Source organism: Salmo salar, chromosome 16, assembly GCF_965601325.2.
Source record: "Salmo salar chromosome 16, fSalSal1, whole genome shotgun sequence".
Classification (NCBI taxonomy): domain Eukaryota; kingdom Metazoa; phylum Chordata; class Actinopteri; order Salmoniformes; family Salmonidae; genus Salmo; species Salmo salar.
The window spans coordinates 71,258,292-71,285,634 of NC_138306.1; the positions used below are offsets into that span (position 1 = coordinate 71,258,292).

Genomic DNA, 27,343 nt, shown 5'->3' on the forward strand with positions numbered 1-27,343 from the left:
CTTCTGTCTTGCTGAGAAAGAGGACTTTCAGACTGAATTTGATCAAGATTCACCCAAGATAGTTATGCGAACTCGAGCACTTCATGCAGAACACTGACAAAAAAAGGACACAAATCCCAGTCTTCCCTATGTGGTGGGTGTTAAACGTTCGTGCATTCTAACCTCCTTGCAGTACTTCAATACATGTCAACATTTCCCTGTCGATATTATGCATGATATCTTGGAGGGAGTGTCCCAATATGAAATGAAACTGCTAATACTGCACTTGATAGACAAGTACACAACATCAAATGAAATAAACAGGAGTATAAAAAGCTTTAACTATGGTTACATGGAGCAAAACAACAAACCTCCTGCAGTGAAGTTAGGAGAGGACTCTGACTTGGGGTTAAATGCCATCCAGTCCTGGTGTTGACTTCGCAATCTACCACTTCTCTTTGGAGACTTAGTTTGTCCAAATGATCAACACTGGTATTTACTGTTGCTGTTGCTTCAGATAGATTTTATCCAATGATATCAAAGGGTATTACATTTTTTTTGAAACACTTAATTGCAGAACACCACAGGTTATTCAAGCAATTATTTCCAAAAAAGAGGCTGCTACCGAAGGATCATTTTATGGTGCATTACCCCACATGTGTGCTTAAAATTGGACCGGTTTTGCATAGCTGGTGCATGCGCTATGAAGCAAAGCATAATTTATTTAAAAAAACTATTAAAAAGCTTTAAAAATGTAACTGAAACATTGGCAAAAAAACACCAAAGTCAAATAGCATACAGTTGGCAGACATTTGACACCGACAGTCATGATCCGTCCAGGTAAAATGTTATCTTTAAATGTGGTGGAATGTGGCTGTAAGATGGCTGAGACTCTTCAGGTACCAATTGACACCACGGTTTTAAATATTAAATGGGCCCAAACACCATGGAAATATGTATTGTTCAGGTTTAGTTGTTTGTCTTAAAGTTCATTGTGAGATGCCAGTTTTTCAGAAAATCCACCATGTTGTTGTTAACCTGTTGGGGCTAGGGGGCAGTATTTGCACGGCCGGATAAAAAACGTACCCGATTTAATCTGGTTACTACTCATGCCCAGTAACTAGAATATGCATATAATTATTGGCTTTGGATAGAAACACCCTAAAGTTTCTAAAACTGTTTGAATGGTGTCTGTGAGTATAACAGAACTCATTTGGCAGGACAAAACCTGAGAAGATTCCTTACAGGAAGTGGCCTGTCTGACCATTTCTTGCCCTCCTTGATCATCTCTAACAAATACAGGGGATCTTTGGCATGATGTGACACTTCCTATGGCTCCCATGGGCTCTCAGAAGGCGGGAAAAAGCTGAACGATGTAATTCCATCCCCAGGCTGAAACACATTAGCGCGTTTGGCAAGTGCTCTATCAGAGGGCCATTAGACTGAGGCTCGTGCATGAGGGGATAGCATGCTTTTACTTTCACTCTCTTTGTAATAAAAAACGATTTCCCGGTCGGAATATTATCGCTTTTTTACGAGAAAAATTGCATAAAAATTGATTTTAAACAGCAGTTGACATGCTTCGAAGTACGGTAATGGAATATTTAGACATTTTTTGTCACGAAATGCGCCATGCTCGTAACCCTTATTTACCCTTTCAGATAGTGTCTTGAACGCACGAACAAAACGCCGCTATTTGGATATAACAATGGATTATTTGGGACCAAACCAACATTTGTTATTGAAGTAGAAGTCCTGGGAGTGCATTCTGACGAAGAACAGCAAAGGTAATAACATTTGTCTTATAGTAAATCTGACTTTGGTGAGTGTTAAACTTGCTTGGTGTCTAAATAGCTAGCCCTGTGATGCCGGGCTATCTACTTATAATATTGCAAAATGTGCTTTCACCGAAAAGCTATTTTAAAATCGGACATATCGAGTGCATAGAGGAGTTCTGTATCTATAATTCTTAAAATAATTGTTATGCTTTTTGTGAACGTTTATCGTGAGTAATTTAGTAAATTCACCGGCAGTGTTTGGTCGGAATGCTAGTCACATGCTAGTCACATGCTAATGTAAAAAGCTGGTTTTTGATATAAATATGAACTTGATTGAACAAAACATGCATGTATTGTATAACATAATGTCCTAGGGTTGTCATCTGATGAAGATCATCAAAGGTTAGTGCTGCATTTAGCTGTGGTTTGGGTTTATGTGACATTATATGCTAGCTTGAAAAATGGGTGTCTGATTATTTCTGGCTGGGTACTCTGCTGACATAATCTAATGTTTTGCTTTCGTTGTAAAGCCTTTTTGAAATCGGACAGTGTGGTTAGATTAACGAGAGTCTTGTCTTTAAAATGGTGTAAAATAGTCATATGTTTGAAAAATTGAAGTTTTTGCATTTTTGAGGTATTTGAATATCGCGCCACGGGATTACACTGGCTGTTGAGTAGGTGGCACGCAAGCACCCCACCTAGCCCATAGAGGTTAAAGATGAGAGGTTACTGGTTGGTTACTTTTGCCCTACAAACAATATGTCTTGATGAGCATTTTAATGCATATAGAGTTGGGTGTACAATAGAGGCATCTTATGTAGTTGATGTTAAAGAGCTTTTCTGTCACAAAGCATTTGATATACAGATGTCTTACAGTTGTGATGATTCAAGTTTGTTTATTGTTCCATACTGTTTCCTGTGATTCTAAAAACTGCACAGAAAGCTCTTTAAAACCAAGATGTATTGCATTGCAATATTGCCTTTTTTATTTACTTTTAATAAAGGGGGGACAGATGCCAAAATGTCATTTTACAGAGGCCACAATTGTATTTTATCATCAGTGTTTTTGATATGTGAGATGCCAGTTTCACAAAATCCTCCATGTCATTGTTAGATGTATTGAATTGCAATATTGAGCTTTTTTATGTACATGTATTAAAGTGAACAGCGGCCAACATTTCATTTCAGTCCACAATTTTATTTTATTATCATCAGTATTTTGATGTATGTATTGCAAATGTCTTACAATTAACAATAAAGTGCTTTGTTAAATACTGACTTCTGATTTATTGACGTTAAGTTTAGTTGTACAAATGCCAATCTTGGCTGATAATATTAAATTCTATATTGAGTGAACTGGCAGAGTTTTCATTTTAAGCAAAATAGAGTAAATTACAGTTTGTAGAGTTATATAAAGACTGAATAGAGTAGAAATAACAAAAAAAAATAAACTGCAACAAGAGTAATTTTCACTCTATTTAGACTAGGACCAAACGTTATCTTTGTTGAGTAAAAATGTATTCAATTTGAGTAAGAAATGACACTTTCCACAGATAATATTCAATTCTATATTGAGTGAATTGGCAGTAGAGTTGTTTCCATGTTAAGCTAAATGGAGTAAATTACAGTTTGTAGAGTTAAATATAAACACTGAATACAGTAGAAATAACTTTGAAAATTGAACTCTGTAACAAGAGTAATTTTTACTCTATTTAGACTGGGACCAAATGTTATCTTTTGTAGAGTATAATTGTATTCAATTTGAGTAAAAATTACTCTGATAAATTTACTGTGCAGGCCACAATGGCACCATTGTTCTGTGTTTACAACAGAGGATGTACTCCATTAGTTTGCAATTGTCCTTTGTTGTCAAAGCTACCAGGGTGATCAAACATGTTGACCCGAGGCAATACATGAGGTTTTGGTTAGGTGAAAAGGGAGTGGCTGATCTTGAATGAAATTACCTTTGTCCAACTTAGTTAATTATAGTGCTGTGAGTTATAGACTATGCCCAAACCAGAGGTGGTAATGGCAGTATAGCTGAGGCATGTTATAAGTACGGCCTTCCAATGTGTGTCAATAACTCTAGGAACTCTTAACTGCAGAAGTTAGCTTCAGTAGTCAGCACCTTCTGGTCTCTTTCCCAGTGGTGGTTCTAGACCATTTCAACTGGGGGGGCCAATCTGGGACCAGTTGTACTGTTAGAGGGGCCAGTTACATTAGACGTTATTGTTGTCATATCGTTTTCTTCACTGCATTGCAGGCATTAGCAGGCAAAAGACCATGTTCATAATCATCATCGTTGCCACTGTCTAATAACGGATGTAAAAAAAGAACGATAGCAAAAATTTGTTATGTAAAAATATTTCATACTCCACATTTAGGGGGGCCACAAGGGGGTCCCAAATTGTTGTCACAGGGGCACTACCCCCCCCCCCCCCCCCCTCCAGAACCGCTAGTGCTCTTTCCCCCTCTCAGCTGCTTTGTCTGTCTAGGAGGCAGCGTGTTTGCTAACTAGCCCACTGGGCATTGGTTTCGCACAGAATGCTCCGAGAGAACACTCTGCCATACCCACGGCATGAGAACATATCACTACATAACCCATTCCCCAAGAAATAATGTGCCACTCAATCATCCTCCTCAGTCGGGACGTCTGGAAATAAATAGCGAATCAATCAGGAGCAATCAAGCTGAACGACCATATTGAGCCACATGATCCACTAGTTGGTTTCGGAGAAACTTTGGTTGCTAAGGTGGTTTTCTTAGGACCAAGAACTAGAGAAAAACAACAACACAATATTTCACAATGTTCCACCGTCAAGACTGGAGGTTTTCTGTGGGGGCCAGAGAAGTGAAACGTTTTATTTCCCTCTCTCCTCTCCTCTTCGTTCCCTTTCCTCTCTTCCTTCCCTCTCTCCTCTTCTCTTCGTTCCGTTTCCTCTCTTCCTTCCCTCTCTCCTCTCCTCTTCGTTCCCTTTCCTCTCTTCCTTCCCTCTCTCCTCTCCTCTTCGTTCCCTTTCCTCTCTTCCTTCCCTCTCTCCTCTCCTCTTCGTTCCCTTTGCTCTCTTCCTTCCCTCTCTCCTCTCCTCTTCGTTCTCTTTCCTCTCTTCCTTCCCTATCTCCTCTCTTTTTTTCAGGAAACCAGTGTTTGTTCGCCGGGTAACAAAACACACCGGGGACCTCCAGACGTGCTACACTCGCTGTGACATTTCACACTTCCTGCGAACCACTCGCAACATCCCTCTAGCATGGGGAGACTAAATCTGTGGCCCTTGTGGCCTGTTAACGTGATGTCACGGCAGCTCTGGCTCTTACGAGAGCTTCTTTAGCTAAATGGCATGGGCCACTCTCTAACAACGCTTAAACAACGCTCGAACTAGCCCACTGTCAACGAGCCCCAAGCCAAACTGCATTCCATCCGCTACCTAGTCCTCACTTTGACAGGCCCTGTTAAAAAAAAAGGGATTACAACACTGCTTGGTTCCACTGGGCTGGTTTAAAGCTTTGGTGACAGGGGGAAGGCCGAGCACCAGGAAATGCCCCTTTACGAGACACATGGCACCGTTTACACTCGCTACGCGCTAAGACTCTAAGAAGCCATCAGATGTTCATGAGAATGTGATTGATGGTTACAGAGTGTTATGGCTGTGCTGACTTAAGCAGGCTGAAAATGAAAACGATTCATAACCAGAACGGTTACGCAAGGGCCTGTAAAGTCGTTTCTCAGATGTCCCGATGGAGAGGTTATCACAGTACATTTATCCTGTCCTGTAATTCTCCTGTCAACTTTCGACGGGCCATTATTCATTCAACATACATTAAGGTTTCTTTAAACTATGGGTCGGGACCCAAAGTGGGCCGTGGGCATGTGAGAGGTGGGTCGCGGGTTCTGAAAATACATCACACACTATTTCTTCTTAATTTGGGTTGTTGGAGGAGGATTTGGGTCACGGGAGGACGGTCAACTACGCATTTGGGTCTCGAGATGAAAACGTTTAAGAACCCCTGATCTATAGAATGGAACAACTCAAATGGTGTCCTCCATTGTGTCACTTGAAAACCACCTCAGATACTTCACACTGGGCACACACTGGTTAAGTCAATGCTGTGTCCACGTCGTTTCAATTCAATTACGTTGAACCAATGTGGAATAGACCTTGAATTGACGGCTGTGCTCAGCGGGTTGCTGTTGATACATCACCACTTTGTCATGAACTGTGTTATGAATGCCTATGTATAGGAAATGTTTGTCTTTGAACCCTGCCAACTGTACACTCAGTAGGTGATATGACCAATAGGAAAGGAATTCTTACAGAACTTTCTCTTGGACAAAGAGAACTCCATGGCTGAATGAGAATGCCTGGCCCCGGTATGACCTGGATGATATCTGACCGTGGCACAAAAGGTCACCATCACTTTCTTCCACCTCAGAGAAAAGCTTTTCAAAGTTTGTTTATTTTTTTGTTAGACTGTGTGTGTGTGTGTGTGTGTGTGTGTGTGTGTGTGTGTGCGCACGCGCATCTGTGTACGCATCTGTGTGCGTGTGCATCCGTGCATGCAAATGTATGCAGGCCTCTGTGTGTGGCTTGTATGTTGAATTTGCTGAAAGACAATTATGTCCTTATCTCTACCGCAGTTGAGTTGTTTTGTGAACAATAACACAACCACAGTATGATTTACCAGTTGGATTTGATTTAACAATGACTCGCAATGTCACAAGCTGCCACAGTCATTGCTGCTAATTTCTCTCAGCTCAGGAAGTGTGAGACAAGTGTCACTTCCGGCAGGTATGCGTGTGTGTCTGTGTGTGTGTGTGTGTGGTGTGTGTGTGTGTGTGTGTGTGTGTGTGTGTGTGTGTTTGTGTGTGTGTGTGTGTGCGTGTGTGCATGTGTGCATGCGAGCGAGCGAAAGAGTCCTTGGCTTTTAAACACCTTCAACACAGAAAAGCCACCCAGTGCCCAGCTTTCCAGCACCAGGGCACTGCATATCAGTTAGGTCGGTTCGGTCACGGAGTGAGAGGCTGGTGCTTTATTGATTTTCCTGGCAAATGATTGTGCCGAGTTGCCCGGCTCTACCTCCTCCCTCCAGCACTGCAACCTTCAGCTGACCTCTTCGGAGTCCAGTGTTGTGGACAACTTTCCCTTTTAGCCGAGTGTTTCTATGGGCATTTGAACTGTGGGGTGTAGTCAGTGTTCTATCCAGTCAATTTATTTGTTCATGATGATGAATGTCGTTCAACAGTTTGAATTCTTGTTGATGAGTGTTAATGAGGCATTTTTTATTAGCATACTGCACGGTACCGCTCCACTATAAACATAGTCTAACACTGGTAGGCTGTCAAGTCTGTTCTGGTTAGTGTTTATTGGTTTATTTCACTGTAGAGCCTCTAGCCCTGCTCATTATACCTTATCCAACCTCTCAGTTCCACCACCCACACATGCGATGACATCACCTGGTTTCAATGATGTTTCTAGAGACAATATCTCTCTCATCATCACTCAATGCCTAGGTTTACCTCCACTGTATTCACATCCTACCATACCTTTGTCTGTACATTATACCTTGAAGCTATTTTATCGTCCCCAGAAACCTTCTCCTTTTTACTCTCTGTTCCGGACGTCCTAGACGACCAATTCTCATAGCTTTTAGCCGTACCCTTATCCTACTCCTCCTCTCTTCCTCTGGCGATGTAGAGGTTAATCCAGGCCCTGCAGTGCCTAGCTCCACTCCTATTCCCCAGGCGCTCTCTTTTGATGCCTTCTGTAACCGTAAAGCCTTGGTTTCATGCACGTTAACATTAGAAGCCTCCTCCCTAAGTTTGTTTTATTCACTGCTTTAGCACACTCAGCCAACCCGGATGTCCTAGCCGTGTCTGAATCCTGGCTTAGGAAGACCACCAAAAACTCTGAAATCTCCATACCTAACTACAACATTTTCAGACAAGATAGAACGGCCAAATGGGGCAGTGTTCAATCTACTGCAGAGATAGCCTGCAGAGTTCTGTCCTACTATCCAGGTCTGTACCCAAACAATTTGAACTTCTACTTTTAAAAATCCACCTCTCTAAAAACAAGTCTCTCACCGTTGCTGCCTGCTATAGACCACCCTCTGCCCCCAGCTGTGCTCTGGACACCATATGTGAACTGATTGCCCCCCATCTATCTTCAGAGCTCGTGCTGCTAGGTGACCTAAATTGGGACATGCTTAACACCCCAGCCACCCTACAATCTAAGCTTGATGCCCTTACACAAATTATCAATGAACCTACCAGGTACCACCCCAAAGCCGTAAACACGGACACCCTCATAGATATCATCCTGACCAACTTGCCCTCTAAATACACCTCTGCTGTTTTCAACCAAGATCTCAGCGATCACTGCCTCATTGCCTGCATCCGTAATGGGTCAGCGGTCAAACGACCTCCACTCATCACTGTCAAATGCTCCCTGAAACACTTCAGCGAGCAGGCCTTTCTAATCGACCTGGCCAGGGTATCCTGGAAGGATATTGACCTCAATACCTTCAGTAGAGGATTCATGGTTATTTTTTTAAAAAAAGCCTTCCGCACCATCTTAAATAAGCATGCCCCATTCAAGAAATGTAGAACCAGGAACAGATATAGCCCTTGGTTCTCTCCAGACCTGGCTGCCCTTAACCAACACAAAAACATCCTGTGGCGTTCTGCATTAGCATCGAACAGCCCCCGTGATATGCAACTTTTCAGGGAAGTTAGAAACCAATATACACAGGCAGTTAGAAAAGCAAAGGCTAGCTTTTTCAAGTAGAAATTTACTTCCTGCAACAAAACTCAAAAAAGTTCTGGGACACTGTAAAGTCCTTGGAGAATAACAGCACCTCCTCCCAGCTGCCCACTGCACTGAGGATAGGAAACTGTCACCACCAATAAATCCACTATAATTGAGAATTTCAATAAGCATTTTTCTACGGCTGGCCATGCTTTCCACCTGGCTACCCCTACCCCGGTCAACAGCACTGCACCCCCCACAGCAACTCGCCCAAGCCTTCCCCATTTCTCCTTCTCCCAAATCCAGTCAGCTGATGTTCTGAAAGAGCTGCAAAATCTGGACCCCTACAAATCAGCCGGGCTAGACAATCTGGACCCTTTCTTTCTAAAATTATCTGCCGAAATTGTTGCAACCCCTATTACTAGCCTGTTCAACCTCTCTTTCGTGTCGTCTGAGATTCCCAAAGATTGGAAAGCAGCTGTGGTCATCCCCCTCTTCAATGGGGGGGACCCTCTTGACCCAAACTGCTACAGACCTATATCTATCCTACCCTGCCTTTCTAAAGTCTTCAAAAGCCAAGTCAACAAACAGATTACCGACCATTTTGAATCCCACCGCACCTTCTCCGCTATGCAATCTGGTTTCAGAGCTGGTCATGGGTGCACCTCAGCCACGCTCAAGGTCCTAAACGATATCTTAACCGCCATCGATAAGAAACGACTCTGTCAATCACCACATCCTCATCGGCAGACTCAATAGCCTTGGTTTCTCAAATGATTGCCTCGCCTGGTTCACCAACTACTTCTCTGATAGAGTTCAGTGTGTCAAATCGGAGGGCCTGTTGTCCGGGCCTCTGGCCGTCTCTATGGGGGTGCCACAGGGTTCAATTCTTGGGCGACTCTTTTCTCTGTTTTCATCAATGATGTCGCTCTTGCTGCTGGTGAGTCTCTGATCCACCTCTACGCAGATGACACCATTTTGTATACTTCTGGCCCTTCTTTGGGCACTGTGTTAACTACCCTCCAGACGAGCTTCAATGCCATACAACTCTCCTTCCGTGGCCTCCAACTGCTCTTAAATACAAGTAAAACTAAATGCATGCTCTTCATCTGATCGCTGCCTGCACCTGCCCGCCTGTCCAGCATCACTACTCTGGACTATTCTGACTTAGAATATGTGGACAACTACAAATACCTAGCTGTCTGGTTAGACTGGAAACTCTCCTTCCAGACTCACATCAAACATCTCCAATCCAAAGTTAAATCTAGAATTGTCTTCCTATTTCGCAACAAAGCATCTTTCACTCATGCTGCCAAACATACCCTCGTAAAACTGACCATCCTACCGATCCTCGACTTCGGCGACATCATTTAGAAAATAGCTTCCAATACCCTATTCAATAAATTGGATGCAGTCTATCACAGTGCCATCCGTTTTGTCACCAAAGCCCCATATACTACCCACCACTGCGACCTGTACTCTCTCGTTGGCTGGCCCTCGCTTCATACTCGTCGCCAAACCCACTGGCTCCAGGTCATCTACAAGACCCTGCTAGGTAAAGTTCCCCCTTATCTCAGCTCGCTGGTCACCGTAGCAGCACCCACCTGTAGCACGCGCTCCAGCAGGTATATCTCCCTTGTCACCCCCAAAGCCAATTCCTCCTTCGGCCGCCTCTCCTTCCAGTTCTCTGCTGCCAATGACTGGAACGAACTACAAAAATCTCTAAAACTGGAAACACTTAACTCCCTCACTAGCTTTAAGCACCAGCTGTCAGAGCAGCTCACAGATTACTGCACCTGTACATAGCCCATCTATAATTTAGCCCAAACAACTACCTCACCCCCTACTGTATTTATTTATTTTGCTCCTTTGCACCCCATTATTTCTATTTCTACTTTGCACTTTCTTCCACTGCAAATCTACCATTCCAGTGTTTTACTTGCTTTATTGTATTTACTTCGCCACCATGGCCTTTTTTACCTTTACCTCCCTTATCTCACCTCATTTGCTCACTTTGTATATAGACTTATTTTTCTACTATATTATTGACTGTAGGTTTGTTTTACTCCATGTGTAACTCTGTGTTGTTGTATGTGTCAAACTGCTTTGCTTTATCTAGGTCAGGTCGCAATTGTAAATGAGAACTTGTTCTCAACTTGCCTACCTGGTTAAATAAAGGTGAAATAAAATAAATAAATAAATAAAGTCTACACATGCACTGCTTTCCTTCCACACATGCACACACACACACACACAATAGTTCCTCAGATAGTGATATATTGGTGTGTTTATAAGACAATGACTTAATTCTGTTCTCCTGCCCTCACAACTTCCTCCTCAACGTCCCTCAAAGTGACAAATGACTCCCAAACTACCTATTAGAAAGACTCTTCCACTAAAAGTGTAATTTCATAACTACACAAATCCTGGAGAGACCCGTTCCTCAGTGAATAATCGACAGGCCATAATACAGCCTAAGCTCTGACAATTAGAGAGCACTTCAGCTGTATAAATTACAATCCCTGTTGACAATTTTTTTGGTGAATCCATTTGGGTCCACCCTTTCTAAAAGTACAATTTAGTCGGATATTTTTGAGTTTCTTAATCACACCATGTATCTGTATACTTACTTAGCTAGTTTTCTGATATGATTTCACCCTCTTTTTGGACTTATTTACCACAATTAAAATTGATTCCTCTTGGAAAGCCAGAGGTCTGGCCATTAATCCAGCTATCTGCTGGCTGTCAGCAGAACCACCCAGCCTTTTATACTCTGTAGGCCTTGGCAAGGGAAGAGATAAAGTGCTGGACCTTAACCTGTTGGGGCTAGGGGGCAGTATTTTCACGGCTGGATAAAAAAACGTACCCGATTTAATCTGGTTACTAATCCTACCCAGTAACTAGAATATGCATATACTTATTATATATGGATAGAAAACACCCTAAAGTTTCTAAAACTGTTTGAATGGTGTCTGTGAGTATAACAGAACTCATTTGGCAGGCAAAACCCTGAGACATTTTCTGACAGGAAGTGGATACCTGATGTGTTGAATTACCTTTAAGCCTATGCCATTGAAACACACAGGGGTTGATTAATGATTTGGCACTTCCTATTGCTTCCACTAGATGTCACCAGCCTTTACAAAGTGTTTTGAGTCTTTTACTGTGAGATCTGACCGAACAAGAGCCATGGAACGGTGATGGCCGATTAGACCCTGGCGCGTGAGTTCATGTTGGGTACCCTCGTTCCAATACGTTATAAAAGAGAATGCATTCATCCACCTTGAATATTATTCATGTTCTGGTTAAAAAAGGCACTAATGATTTATGCTATACAACGTTTGACATGTTTGAACGAACGTAAATATATTTTTTCCCCTCGTTCATGACGAGAAGTCCGGCTGGCTTAGATCATGTGCTAACAACACGGATCTTTTTGGATATAAATGATGAGCTTTTTTGAACAAAACTACATTCGTTATGGACCTGGGATTCCGGGAAGTGACATCTGATGAAGAGAATCAAAGGTAATGGATTATTTACATAGTATTTTCGATTTTAGATCTCTCCAACATGGCCGTTTGTCTGTATAGCAAAGCATATTTTTCTGGGCGCAGTGCTCAGATTATTGCAAAGTGTGATTTCCCAGTAAGGTTATTTTTAAATCTGGCAAGTTGATTGCGTTCAAGAGATGTAAATCTATAATTCTTTAAATGACAATATAATATTTTACCAATGTTTTCTAATTTTAATTATTTAATTTGTGGTGCTGACTTGACTGCCGGTTATTCGAGGGAAACGATTTTCTCAACATCAATGCCATAGTAAAACGCTGTTTTTGGATATAAATATGAACTTGATAGAACTAAAAATGCATGCATTGTCTAACATAATGTCCTAGGAGTGTCATCTGATGGAGATTGTAAAAGGTTAGTGCATTATTTTAGCTGGTTTTATGGTTTTGGTGACCCTGTCTTTGAATTGACAAAACATTACACACAGCTATTGTCAATGTACTCTCCTAACATAATCTAACTTTATGCTTTCGCCGTAAAACCTTTTTGAAATCGGACAACGTGGTTAGATTAAGGAGATGTTTATCTTTCAAAGGGTGTAAGATAGTTGTATGTTTGAAAAATTTGAATTTTGACATTTATTTGGTTTCAAATTTACCGCTCTTGAAATGCACCTGCTGTTGATAGGGTGCACCACGGGTGGCACGCTAGCGTCCCACATAGCCCCAAGTAGTTAACGGTCTTCACTGAATGTTTTCTTAGACAAGGACCCTCTAAGTCAAACTGGGCTCTATCCTCCTGAGGGTCTAAGAGAGAGGGTGGGGAGTAGCCTTGCTGCCTTTTCACAGACCTGAGACTCAAAAAGAAGGAACACACTATCGTTTTGTTCTCGCTCTCTCTTTCATTCTCTGACATCACAGGAACCCTGTGAAGCAAAGTGGGAAGCTCTTCGACATTTCTACGTTGCGTCTGGGGGGGAGGGGGGGGGGGGTCTCATTGGGAATATACAGCTATCTCTAGACATGGGATATATACTAACGAGGAGGCCTTGGTTGATGTTGTGACGTTACTAGCAAAAGGGAAAGGTCCATCACGGCATCACCCATAGAACAGTGCTTCGACTTAGCCACTGACATCTCCTTCCTCTTGAACTCAAAACATGGAATAAGTGACAAACAACTTTCACTTCCTAAAGGAGCTTGCTCGCTCAGTCCATTGAGAGAGAGTCGCTCAGTCTAACCACACGAGGCTATCATAACACAAGATAAATGTCCACATGCTGGAGATAAGATAGAAGAGAGTCTGAAGGCAGAGGAGACAGCCCTCGAGCCCCACATAACTTCTGATGGATGGTTGTTCGGTCTCCCGTTCATCCCGTTGGCGTTTCGTCTGTGCCATGCACCTCTGACCCTTCCTGTTGGAATCCTCTGATGGAGAGAGGAGCTATCAGCTCACAGTCACAAGACACGACCAGAAAACATGCCAGGAGAGTGGGGGAGACGAGCACGTTCTGCTTTTGTTTCAGCCACATACAGTGTTTACCACAACCAGTTGAAAGTGAAAGGTGTAGTCGTTCAGCTGTAATGATGAGGAATGTCATCCTGATGTCAGACCTTTGATGTGGTAAATATAATATATTGAGTGGGATTTCAGTGTCGTTGAAAATTCACTAATCAGTGATGCTTAAACCTCGTTCGGCCTCAGTGTATGATGAGGTCACACACTGGGCTGTGTGTGTGTGTGTGTGTGTGTGTGTGTGTGTGTGTGTGTGTGTGTGTGTGTGTGTGTGTGTGTGTGTGTGTGTGTGTGTGTGTGTGTGTGTGTTGTATGTGTTGTATGCGTAGACACCCTTGTCGGCCTGACATTCCTCACCTCAGCATGGAAACGATCTTTTTGGTGTGTTTTTTTTCATTAGTCCACTGCTAATACAGTCCCGAAATGTTTTGCATGTCAGCTGTCACATTTTCAAGATATTGGACTTTCAAGAAGCAAAGTGTCACCGGCCACATCAGCATGAGCTAAGAGGTCCCACACTGGGCTTTAATTAACTATGGCCACCCATACACAGACCTGTGAATGCCACAACACACACACACATTCACTCACACAAGCACTCAAGCATAGACACACGTTTACACATAAAACCACCACAAGCCCTCTTAGGCCTGTAACCTTCTGTGAATAAGTAGTCTGCAGAATTCTCCTTATATGGTAGAATATGTGCTCTTCATCATCTAGATTGGCAGTGCTTCGGTTTCCAGGAATAGAAATTGAATGTAGAACCATTACACTCACTTTACAGTCTACAATAAAGTGCAATGTTCATTCGCTCTTTGCAACTATAACTCTTCTGAGCATTCAAGTGTCCATGTGAAATCAAGTGGGAATGTCCTTTCTATCCATTCAATCTCTGTCTTGGGCGCTGCAGGAAATTGGCTCCATGTAAGCAAAGAACATGAATTTGTCAAGGAGTTCCAGGTTTTTGATCAGGGAAAATTATATAAAAAGCTTTTTACATCTACATCATTAAGGGGAATTTACAGGGAAGCAGGGAATCTTCCAGAGTTCACTTGGACACTATTTCCATCGGAAGCATATCCCACTATTTTCCATGCATCATCTAAGTTTCTCAATGTAGGTGCATAAGCTTTAACTTTGAATGTTCCTCTCCCCTGGCTGGTTGAGTTAGCCTAGCCACACTCCCCCGATCCTGAACATTGCCTTGGCTGCAGTTCAGTGAGCTCCATGACCTTTGACCGTACACAAAGAGACATATCAGAAAAGTTAATCAGATGACAGAGATGTGCTGACCCCTGTCTCACCTTTTGACCCTGTGACCTCTGTAACACCACAGGATTTTCCAGTCCCAGGCTAAATGGGCACCGGAACAAAATAACTGCATCCGATTTTAACTGTCACTCTCGTCGTTAGAAATGGCGGACCAAAACGCAGCAGGTATGTGTATACTCATCCTCTTTATTTACGGGAAAATAAGGAAAAACCAAACAAACACGTATACAAAAATAACAAAACGATGAACGCCAAAATAACAGTCTTGAAGGCAACACAGCAATCCAAGAACAATCTCCCACAACAGACAAACACAAACACACCCTCATATATGGGACTCTCAATCAAAGGCAAATAGACAACACCTGCCTTCAATTGAGAGTCCCAACCCCAATGAACCCAAACATAGAAACAGACACACTAGACTCAACATAGAATTACATAAACATAGATCATAAACCAAAAACCCGGAAATACTAAATCAAACTCCCTCTTACCAACACACCACCCTGAACCACATAAAACAAATACACTCTGCCACGTCCTGACCAAACTACAATAACAATTAACCCTTATACTGGCCAGGACGTGACAGTACCCCCCCCTTAAAGGTGCTAACCCCGGAAGCACCTTAAAAAACAACAAAAAAAACAACAAAAACCACAACCCCAAACAAAACAAAATTTCCCCTCTACTAAAAGGGAGGGAAGGGAGGGTGGCTGCCGTCAACGACGGCACTGTGCTACACCCCCCCTCCCCAACCCACCTATATCAGGAGGTGGCTCCGGTTCTGGCCGTTCCAGGCAGTCGGGGCAGTCTGGCGGCTCGGGGCAGTCTGGCCACTCCGGCGGCTCGGGGCAGCTCTGGCCACTCCGGCGGCTCGGGGCAGCACTGGCCACTCCGGCGGCTCGGGGCAGCACTGGCCACTCCGGCGGCTCGGGGCAGCACTGGCCACTCCGGCGGCTCGGGGCAGCACTGGCCACTCCGGCGGCTCGGGGCAGCACTGGCGACTGTTGACTGGCGGGCAGCTCTGGCGACTGTTGACTGGCGGGCAGCTCTGGCGACTGTTGACTGGCGGGCAGCTCTGGCGACTGTTGACTGGCGAGGCTGGGTTTACGCACTTGAAGCCTGGTGCGTGGTGCTGGTACTGGGCGTACCAGATTGGGAACACGCACCTCCAGGCTAGTGCGGGAACAGGACGAGTCGGACTGGGTTGACGCACTTCCGGGTCCGCACGAGAGACAGGAGCTGGAAACCCAGGGCTATGGAGGCGCACAGGCGGTCTTGATCTTACCTCCTGCACAACCCGTCCTGGATGGATGGAACTAGTAGCCCTGCACGAGCGGGGTGCTTGTACAGGGCGGACTGGGTTGTGCAGGGGCCTGATGGTAGCCGTGCGTAGAGCGGGAGTTGGGTAGCCTGGTCCTCGGAGGCGTACCGGCGACCAGATGCGCTGCGCAGGCATCCTCCTACCAGGCTGGATGCCCGCTCTAGCACGGCACCTGCGAGGGGCTGAAATAACGCGCACCGGACTGTGCGTGCGTATGGGTGAGATAGTGCGCTCCTCAGCGAAACATGGCGCTCTCCACCTCATACGCTCCTCCATATAACCACGGGTAGCTGGCTTCCGACTCTTCCTAGGCCTAGCCAAACTACCCGTGTGCCCCCCCAAAAACAATTCTTAGGGGTGCCTCTCGTGCTTCTCCCTCAGCGCGTCCAAGGCCTCGTACCTCCGCCTCTCTGCCTCAATTTCCCACTGCGGGCGGCGATAATCCCCAGCCTGGTGTCAAGGTCCAGCCCCGTCCAGAACTTCCTCCCAGGTCCATCTCTCCCGCCAGTCCAACTCGAAGTCCCTTTTCTTCTGCTGCTTGGTCCTTAGTTGGTGGGAGATTCTGTCACTCTCGTCGTTAGAAATGGCGGACCAAAACGCAGCAGGTATGTGTATACTCATCCTCTTCATTTACGGGAAAAGAAGGAATAACCAAACAAACACGTATACAAAAATAACAAAACCATGAACAACAAAATAACAGTCTTGAAGGCAACACAGCAATCCAAGAACAATCTCCCACAACAGACAAACACACCCTCATATATGGGACTCTCAATCAAAGGCAAATAGACAACACCTGCATTCAATTGAGAGTCCCAACCCCAATGAACCCAAACATAGAAACAGACACACTAGACTCAACATAGAATTACATAAACATAGATCATAAACCAAAAACCCGGAAATACTAAATCAAACGCCCTCTTACCAACACACCACCCTGAACCACATAAAACAAATACCCTCTGCCACGTCCTGACCAAACTACAATAACAATTAACCCTTATACTGGCCAGGACGTGACATTAACATCCAACATTTGACCCCTGTTGGGCTGTTATGGAGGTTTTAATCCTGCAATACAACTTAAATCATGAGATAAATAAAAAAAAAGCCTCTTAAAATGTTTTTGGAAAATGATATTAAACAGTACAGCTTATTCCTTGTATTTATATGTGAGGTTCTGGTCAGATTACACAACTGTAAGTAGAGATCCAACACACTGAATCTGTTTCCTCAGAGTCCAATACAACATGTTATACTGTATCATTAGTTTGACCATGCTGGCTGAAATCACTGAAATCGCCGGTAACTGAAAAAAAAGTAAAGGCTTGATAGAAATAGAAATGTTAGAACTAGAACAGCTCTAACTCAATCAGAATCAATAGAAATCTACTCAAACACTGTTGGAACTGGGCAACATCCTGGATGCCATAGGATCCGACTGTGTTTAATCATGGAGTCAGGTGCCCTGAAACAGCCTTCTTAGTGCGGTCGATCACCTGAGTCCTATTTGCAGAGGGAGTGGTTGTGGTTGGGGCAAAGCAAACAGCCTTCAGGAAACAACAAGGACAAGGTGAGCGGGAAACAGGTAAGGGGGCCAGACCCCGTTACGAAACATCTACTTAGTATTAGAACAATGAGAGGAATTTGGAGCCTGTCTGGGCAGGTACTTGGCCCTCAGACTGACGAGGCTCTCTGAGTGTCTCCAGGATAGGGAAGAGGGTGAATGCGGGTTCCTTTTGGCCAGTGATGCCTCGGTTAGGGGGAGAGGCAGGAGGGCAAGAGAGAGTGTGTGGACAGGGGGACAGAGACAGAGGCCCAGCCACTGTGATACAGAAGTCTTTTGAAGGTCAGCTGACAACACCAGCACGTATGTAATCAGTCATTCAATGAATCAACAATTAAACAATCCGATCTGTAGTCACTGTGTCGGATTTTCTGTCTGCTTCCTCTCTCTGAGTCAGTAACATGCACATAGTAGCCAATAGGTCTGTTGCTACATCACATAATGTACCATATCTGTAGCGCTTTCCTGCAGTCATATGACCAAAGCGCCCTCTAGTGGCATCATGGGTGGAATGTTATTCATATTTTTCACAATTTCATAATTAATTAAAAATTCAAAAAACATTTATGTTTCTATGTCAAACAATGTTGATATATTTCAGGCTTCTGTGATGTATATAACATGTAATATTGGGATGCAAACTCAAAATTGAATAGATTTCAACTCTATATCTGACATGGTTCAGGTGTCTTCTTTTTTTAAGGCCATAACCATGGTGTGGGGTGTGTACTTTTGTTATAAAGTAGATCTGTTTAAGACTACCAAGAAACACTCTGTGTGACCCTGTGCCATCCTGTGTAATGCCGTGACACTACAACCAGCCACCAGATGACATCCAGATGACATCAACACATACCATTTTAGTCAAGGAGGAAGCAGGCAGTGGATGTTCGGCCAAATGAGGAAGAGAGAATCCATCATGGATCGTCAAACCCCAACAAGAGAAAAACATTAGGGTAGGAGGGAATCCAAACACATTAGATAACAACCGTGTAATAACACCCGTCTGGGAATGGTCCGGAACAAAGGGGTGACCGGGTGAAAACCAACCCGGTGGGGTCTGATCATTTAAAAAAAAAAATGTCATTTAGCAGATGCCCTTAGGGTAAAGAGCAATTAGGGTAAAGTGTCTTACTCAAGGACCTTTCAGTTACTGGCCCAACGCTCTAAACCGCTAGGCTACCTGCCACCCCAGTGAGGAGTTGGGTCTTGGCTGAGTATTGGGTCGCAGGCGCTAGTACACCTGGAGGAGCTAGCATCACTCCGAAGCGAGCAGAGCCTATCAGAGCCTAGCACAACCTATCAGAGCCTAGCAGAGCCTAGCAGAACCTAGCAGAACCTAGCAGAACCTAGTAGAACCTAGCAGAACCTAGTAGAGCCTATCAGAGCCTAGCAGAGCCTAGCAGAACCTAGCAGAACCTAGTAGAGCCTAGCAGAACCTAGCAGAACCTATCAGAGCCTAGCACAACCTATTAGAGCCTATCAGAACCTAGCAGAACCTAGTAGAGCCAAGCAGAACCTAGCAGAGCCTATCAGAGCAGAGCCACATGGCTGCCTACAAGACAGATTCAAAGTTTACGCCTTGGCAACAGGCATGGTGCTGCTCTCTCTCCTCTTCAAATCCTCAATGTCTTCAACCAGTATAACACTGGAATCTGGAATATTTATACACAGTGGACAGAATGACGGAATATGGAATTTGTTTATTGGAAGGCTGATGGGGAAAGCTTATGCGGACCTAATCCTCCTTTCCACGCTTTGTCTCCAACTTTGGGATCCTTCGGCAGTGATATTAACCTTGGACTGCATCGTCAGAATGCCAGAGTTCACTACCAACAGCCAACCATAAACCACTCCTACACACTCGAGGAAGCAGCACTCAAGTTGCTGTGTCTAAGGCTAGGTGGTGTCTGCTTATATAGTTACAATGAAAACCAAGGCACTCTGCAATATGATATGTGCAATGTGTTGCTTACACTCCACATAACATTCATAACTCCAGAGCCAGTTGAAGTTGAACGACCAATTAATTGCGGGCGAGAGAAGCGGACATGTTGTTTATCTAAGTAAACTGTGTGTGAGTGATACCACAAATGAGAGGCTACACACTTGCATGGGCTTTTCATACACACAACATTTCATACCCCTCAAGAAAAAATGTCAGTTGGGAGACCAAAGTGTGGGCCAGAGAAGCCAAAGAAAACGGTATTGTTTTTCAATCTTTGGTTGCACTTTTATGAGTCTTCACCGCAAAAAACATGGCTCATAAAGTGAAGTCGACCCACCGAACAGCCTCAGTGGGCAGTAGATTACTCACACACGGAGAGAAATTACCCCACATCATTTCCAAGGGGAAAGACAGCAACCCGCAATGCTGATCTTACCACCCATGAGGATTTACAAGCAGAAGAGTTCTTTGTCACTCTACGATTTGGTTAAGACTCCACTACGTAAACAAAAGACACCACTCACAATTGCTAAAGAGGCTATAGTTGCATTAGTTCAGGTATTTTCTGTGATCACCGACAGCATAGATTTGATTAGTCCTTATCTACCACCTCTGTGGTGCCTGATGGAGTCAACCACTTAACCACATCAAAACAGAATTGTGGCAACACGGGGTCATTGGGCCTCAGAGCTCCTATAATGTATTACGAAACCCACTATCTTTTAAATCCCAGAAACTTGTAAATAAACCTGTTTCTGAAGGGTTATCTCCATATGTGTTACTTTGGAATGAGCCCTAATGCATGCTGGGATTAAGCAAACATGCAACACATTCTGACAGGTGCAAGGCGTGTGTGTGTGTGTGTGTGTGTGTGTGTGTGTGTGTGTGTGTGTGTGTGTGTGTGTGTGTGTGTGTGTGTGTGTGTGTGTGTGTGTGTGTGTGTGTGTGTGTGTGTATGTGTTTCTCTCTGTCCTCTACTCTGCCTCTCTGACCCTTGCATCATTAGACTACCATCCACCACTCTCTCTCTCTCTCTCTCTCTCTCTCTCTCTCTCTCTCTCTCTCTCTCTCTCTCTAATAAGAAGCATCATAGAATGTGAAGTTAGCAAGAGGGAAGACTGTGGGCTGATGGTAGGAAACGAGAACATTTTCAGTTCATGAAATATTGGAAACACTGAGGTTCCAAAAGCACAGGACGTTGTAGGCTACACAAAACCTGTTGCTTTCTATGCTCACAGCTCTATGTGAAGTTTGAGTGCACTCACTGCACTGGAACTCTGATCTGGCAGTGAGAAAAAGAAGACTTATAGACTGGCTTTGCTTGTATTGTTCTTTCTTCATCTCTGTGGTAACATCCACTCAGCCAGCCACATAACTCTCCGGAGTCATGAGGCAGCCTACCACTGACCTTAGCTGCCTCTGGCTTTCTCCTCTCCTGTTTTGATATCGGGAAGGACACTGGATGGTGTGAAACTAACATATTTTTGTTGCATGGTTCTATGGGAGTTACATTTGAATAGCAGCTGAAATGAGGTGAGGCTAAAACACTACTGCCTGGAGGAAGAAGAAAAACAAGTGTGCATAGCACATAGCCTGGATTCATGTCGATGCTGCACAATGTGTCAGTCATTTGCTTTCAGGAAACCAATATCCTCCCATCTCTGTCCTCTAACATAAACAAATACAGGAGGAAGCCTATGTCTCAACTACCACACTTCTTAACCACAGGCTGTATAGAGAGAATCATAACGCAGAATACTTACACGGTAAGAATTGTGCCTCTCCAAGAATACGGAGTCGCCCATGGTTCAGAACAAGTATCCACATATACAGTAGCCTATCCAAAAGTGAACGAGGAAATAAAATAAATGTTAACTGAATCCTTTCAAAAGTAACGGAACGAGCGTTGTCGTTATATCCTTACCACTCGCTGTATCATCAATTTCGATTGAAGAAAAAAGCTACAACAACAAAAAATACTTGTAAAAGGTTTATGCTGAATAGTCAAATCCCCGAATAGGACAACACTTGTACGGTTGGAGGTTATGCATGCCACGGAGGACAGCAGTGTCCGTGCGCAACAGCTCCTGCTCCATGCTGGCTACTCCGCTCTGTAGTGGACCTACTGCTGAAGTTAGCGATGCTGCGCCGCCGTTCTGAACAGAAAGGAAACGAGTCAGGGAGAGGGGCTAAAGGCGGGCACCTCAAGGGAGCACACGGAGAGCGAGTGGAGAAAGTAAAAGAGATGAACGACCAATGCAACAACAACATACAGATATTCAGTGCATTTTTTGGGTGGGGGGCAGTGTTACAATACATTTCCTGCAATTCTACACATTTTGCCATAGGGTAGTGAGACACTTTTGCCGTTTTAAAGCACATTTCTTGCAGTTCTATATATGTTTCCATCGCGTTCATGATATCTGTGTGAGAGTGACTGGGGGTCAGGGCCACAGTAACCTAATGTAGCGTGTGTAAAAGAAACGCCTGAGCGGGTCCCCACATTCGATTTTCAGGGGAAAACATATAGCTAGGTTGAAGATACTGTGTCCCTGAAAACCGATTGTATATTCAGTTGAGGATGGGGCCCTGAGCAGATGCCCTGCATGTCAGGTAAGGTAAACTGGTGATGATTAAGCCTACTAATATACAAGGTCTATATAGCTGGCTAGACTACTTTATCTAGCAATCAACAACAACAACAAAAGCTAGCTGACATGGGCTAATTGAGTGACTGACATAACAAGTGGGAAACTGATGCTGCACTGCACATTTTTAAATTGCACCTTGTGCGTTCTACTTTTCTAACTCTCATCAGTAAGTTGAGACCCTGACTGAGTTCCCCAAAAACAATTACAAAACTCACACATAAGCTAATGAAAAGGTGCCTTTTCCAGTGCACCCCAGTTCATTTCATCTTCCCCTCTATCATCTGGAACAAACTCTCTTTTCTCAAGCTGTTATAAGCTGTTATAAGCTGTTTACTCAATTGCCCCCCGTTGTACAATTATTGTAGGCTGTATTAGGCATGGTTGTCACAGCGGTGTGTAATTGGATTAAAAAAAATAAACAGTTCACCCCATTGCTTCTACAGAAACTCACAAAGAATCAACAGCCTTTGGGGTATGGATGCTGGGAAATGACTGTAAACCAATGAATGTGTTGTGACCTCATCACTACGCAAAACCCCTTCTGTACATTGTTTGCGGTGGGGGGGCTATAGATGAGAGCCTCAGACTTTACAGTTATACACGATGGCTATGTGTTACACTACTGTTAAAAGAATATTAAAGACAACTAGTGGCTAAAAATAACAATAAATGAAAAAGCCCATTAGGGCTTTAGGGGGACATTGCTGAGTTTGTGCAATGCTTTGTGTGAGACCAGAGTTGAGCAATCCTGGCCAAGGTTTGCCTGAAATTTTTACAAACATAAAATTGAAATAAAGCGGTTTCATCGGGTCACGGTGCACAGGGACTAATACTAGCCCCCTGTGAGGGGTTTACAATACACTTTCCAGACTCATATTCACTTGAGTTATTGCAAACCATTTGCTTTGCTCTCTATTGGCTAGCTGGCCAAGGGTTTATTGGGAAACTTTCTTCACTGTCCGTCTCTCGTGTACAGAGCTCTTATAGGGGACATTTATACTGTACCAGCCCGGAGGCATGGTTAAAACTCAGGGGACTCGATTGAAAATGACATGCAGCACATGATTAGGGTATGTAGGCTATACGCACATTCATACACACACACAAACGGGCTGAATACCAGTGTAATCAGAATGAGACGTGTAAACATCTGAAGAATGTGTGAGGCCGACGAAATCTGCCGACTAAAAGGAAAGGAGGGGTTTTGCATTACACTACAGTATAGCTATATCAAAGTGCATGATCACGATCAACTGACGTCATCATTTGTTACAATCTGTGTATGGAACCTGGGAAACGTGTTAGGTTGGCCAACCCTGCTCCCTGAAAGAAACATAGACCTTGTGGCACTGTCCTAATTAAACAATTATGAAGTCATTTATTTACGTTTTTTTCCCCAATGCCACTCATTGAGTTCACTACACTGGGTAAACATCAGTTCATATCTGAAGGAGCCACTTTGTGATCCCCCTGGAGAAGTCCTTTGTCTCCTAAAATGGTAGTTTGATAGTCCCAGTGTGACTGTAGCTGACACGCTGACACAGCGGCCTGTACTGCAGAGGAGGAAGAAGGAGGAAGGAACGTGGCAGAACATCCCAAAACTCCAGATGTGTTGCGTCATACAACATGGGGAGCTTTGTCCCAACCGAGCAGAGCTCTCACTGTTCAAACCCTGGCAGTGAGAGAGAGAGAGAGAGAGTTTAACTCAAGAAGGAAAGCTGATCAAAAAGAAAAGGTTAGCAGCAGTGGTTTATTAAGTGAAACAGAAGACATGTTTCAGCTCCCACACCTCTATTGAGAAAAGGTTGCCAGTTCAATTCCAAACTGGCCACTGCTATTTCATGTGGAGCAATCCACTTCATTCTGCTCACTGGTTAGTGAGTAGGATATACTTTGACAATGCCCGACACTATACATTCCATCTTCAATTTGCTGTAGAACAAATGCCTCATAAATGTGTCTGCAAATGGCAACCTAACCAAAAGACCATAATGTTACTTACGGTCTGGATGAAGCCTACATACATATTATCCTGAGCTCTTGCAATTTACTCACAGTTCGTCAAAGAGACACATTGTAGGCCTAATCCAACAAGTGAGAAATAATAATGAAAAAGTGCAGGTCCCTCCCAGCTTCCTCCCTCACAGCGTAAAACTTTGAAAGTGTACGGCTCCGAGATGGGACCATGATAGTCATCATATCCAGTCTGACCTGAGTCATCTTGAGCACATACATCTCGAGCCTTGGGATTTTCTCTGTAACCTTGAACCTGCTTCCTGTGCTAACGTTCAGCGGCAGAGCCATTTTCTTGGTATTGTATTTAGCACTGTGCTTAATATTTTCCACTGTTGATTCTGGCATAGCATGATCCTATTGATGAGCGACATATTTCATAGTCAAGTCATTCATATTTGTGGCAATGAGAGGAGAAAGGTTCGGAGGGGAATAACAAAAAGACTAACAGTCGGACAGAATGTGGAATGTAACTACTCCCCAACACACGAAACATAAACACACACCTCTAATGATATATCTAATTTCTTCTTCACATGCTCCATTATGCTTTCACACCTCTGATATTTCTAGTTGTGTGTACATTGGTTGTCCGGACAATTGCTTATTGGGATTCAACTTCAGTACAACGTACACTGTATATATAACCCCGACATATTCTACTGTCTGCCATGTGTCTGTCTTTATAACTGCTAGTTGAATTGTTTATTCCTATGCCTGATTCTGTGTGAAGTTATTTACTATCTCAGTAATTTCTCCCGGGCTATGCAACTGGAAAAATACTAAAGAATGAAATGCACTCATCTGAGGCCATCCTAATACCTTCTGTCATCATAAACTCAGAGCGTGGAGCAAAATGCAAATGTTTACATCGCTCAGTTACTACGTGCCTGCTTTCTCCAGTCAAGTGACTACATGCCTCTGCACTGAAATCACTGAATCGTATGGAACATCTCCCATAAAAGCCTTTATGACAATCCAATAAATGACAAAATATCCCATAAGTGGTCACGACCTGTCTAATAAACATTCACAGAAATAGATGTTGCGACGTCAAACTCGACATGAAATACTTGCACGAGTTTTGTTGTTGCCCTTTCTGTGATCGTTTGGTGGATTCGTTTTGTTTATGTGACTCTCTTTCCTCATCTGGATATCTCCCATGATACAAGAAAAGAGCCAATGAAATACTGCAATAGAAAAACAATAACATTTAACCCTGGACAAATTTACAGCACTTGTTTACAGCCGCTTATTACCACTGTGTCTCTCGCTGACATCTTTATGGGCCTCGGACAACGTCGCCGTACGAGCATGAGTCCTTGCAGAGGAAGAGGGTTAGGTTTAAGGCACCCTTCTTCACATCCGCCCCACCCCTGGTCAAGATTCAATTGCCAGGCTTCAATCAGCAGGCAACAGGGACCACTTGCCCTGAATCCATTTCTATCCTGAGGGTGAACAGGACTTCTATACATATTGTTTACTCCAGTTGTCCCATCCAAGAGCTATTCAAGACCTATGCAAAAGCTTAAATGGTCAGAATTTATTTTCTAAAATTCCAAGTTAAAAGTAAAGTAGGAAGGAAGTAAAATGCTAATCAAATCCAAGTGTTTGAGAAGACAAAAGGCTACGGCAGTAAGATGGAATCCAGGCCTGCATGCTTTTGTTGGGGGTAAATGTGTCCTAGTTATACCCTCTTCGCCTGAATATCTGGCTGCTGATGGCTGGCTATACTTCATCACATGCCTCACAGTGATGTCGTCATGAAGTTAGGCTTCTCTGGCGAAACTGCACAGCTTGTACTCTCCAGCACAGTGGTATGATACAATTAGGATTAAGTTGGCCTGTGACGGATTGGGAGTGACGTTTATCAGGCTACACGCATAACACTGTGCTCTATTTCTCCCCTTAAGTTTTACATGTAGACAGGGCCACTCACATCAACTATTCCCTGTTTAGCTCACTTAAAACATGGCATTATCTATTTCCTGTTTAGCTCACGACACAGTTTAAGAAATGTCTCTGTTGTGCCTTGGCTTTGTGAGGCTTTTAAAACCATGGCAAATGATGTGGTTGGAATGGCATTCGTGTGAACTGTTAAGGACCTCAAAGGTAGTTTGAGAAGGCTTGCACCTTCTGCGAAGTGTCCTCAATGTCTCCATGTCAGACTGTCCTTAAGGGGAACACTAGTCCCGAAGAAACCAATGCGAACACAGAGGCACTGAAGGCAGGCGAAAACCAGACCTAGACAGGGAAATGTGATGTGCGGCTCACGCTGCTTTTACACAGCGACAGAGACAGATCCTCCACCTACGCACCTACATGACTGTTGCCATGGCGTCGCAGCCTGCCAGATGTGAGAGACAGCACAATGCTACGGATGTCCATAGAATGTCAGTGTCACACAGCGCATTGTTTGTCACATGAAACATACACTAAAGCTGATAGAGGACTGACTAAGTGTTACTTGACTGAAATGAAACATAGCAACGGGCATGCATTGCATCTGGTACTGACAGTTTGACAGAGATGGTATTTACTTGAAAATGATGTGGTAAAATTATACTAACTACAATTATCAAGCACTTTAGACTCTACATCCCTACCTCCATCCGTCCCCTTCTCTCCCTTTCCCTAAACCCCTTCTATCTGAGTCCTACTGCTGGCTCCAATGCCTTCCTGTGATGCTGTGTCTCTGTCTAAGGGGAGAGAGATGTTTGAGGGCTCCTTGATGAATTCCTCCTCAATAAAGCCAATGTCTCAACCTACAGTAATCCGAGATGGCAGACCCAGAGAAAACACCAACTCACTGCCAGCTAATGTCTCTCAAGTGACTCCTCTTCTGCACAGCTAAATATCCCTTAATTGCCCTCCCTCAAAATAAGGGTTGTCTAAATGGGCACACAGCAAGAAGAGGAATGGCTACTTTAAATTAGCTTATTATACTGCCCTGCGCTGTTGTGGATGTAGTACACGGTCTGCTCTGTAGTGTCATTGTGTGATTATGGGTGTTCTGGTCC

The 27,343-nt window shown here is 43.8% G+C and overlaps 1 protein-coding gene across 3 annotated transcripts in view; it reads right to left on the reverse strand.

Annotated features, from left to right (window-relative positions):
- LOC106574411 (rho GTPase-activating protein 6) overlaps positions 1-27,343 on the reverse strand; it is a 106,788-nt gene that overhangs the window by 53,476 nt on the left and 25,969 nt on the right. Inside the window, exon 1 of one of the 3 annotated variants that reach the window (XM_014150284.3) lies at positions 21,423-21,901. The exons of the other annotated variants lie outside the window; for them this stretch is intronic. Within the exon in view, the coding sequence (XP_014005759.3) occupies positions 21,423-21,464 (42 nt within the window). The 5' untranslated portion in view covers positions 21,465-21,901. Of the gene's footprint in view, positions 1-21,422; positions 21,902-27,343 lie in introns of those variants that run through there. 3 annotated transcript variants of the gene reach the window in all.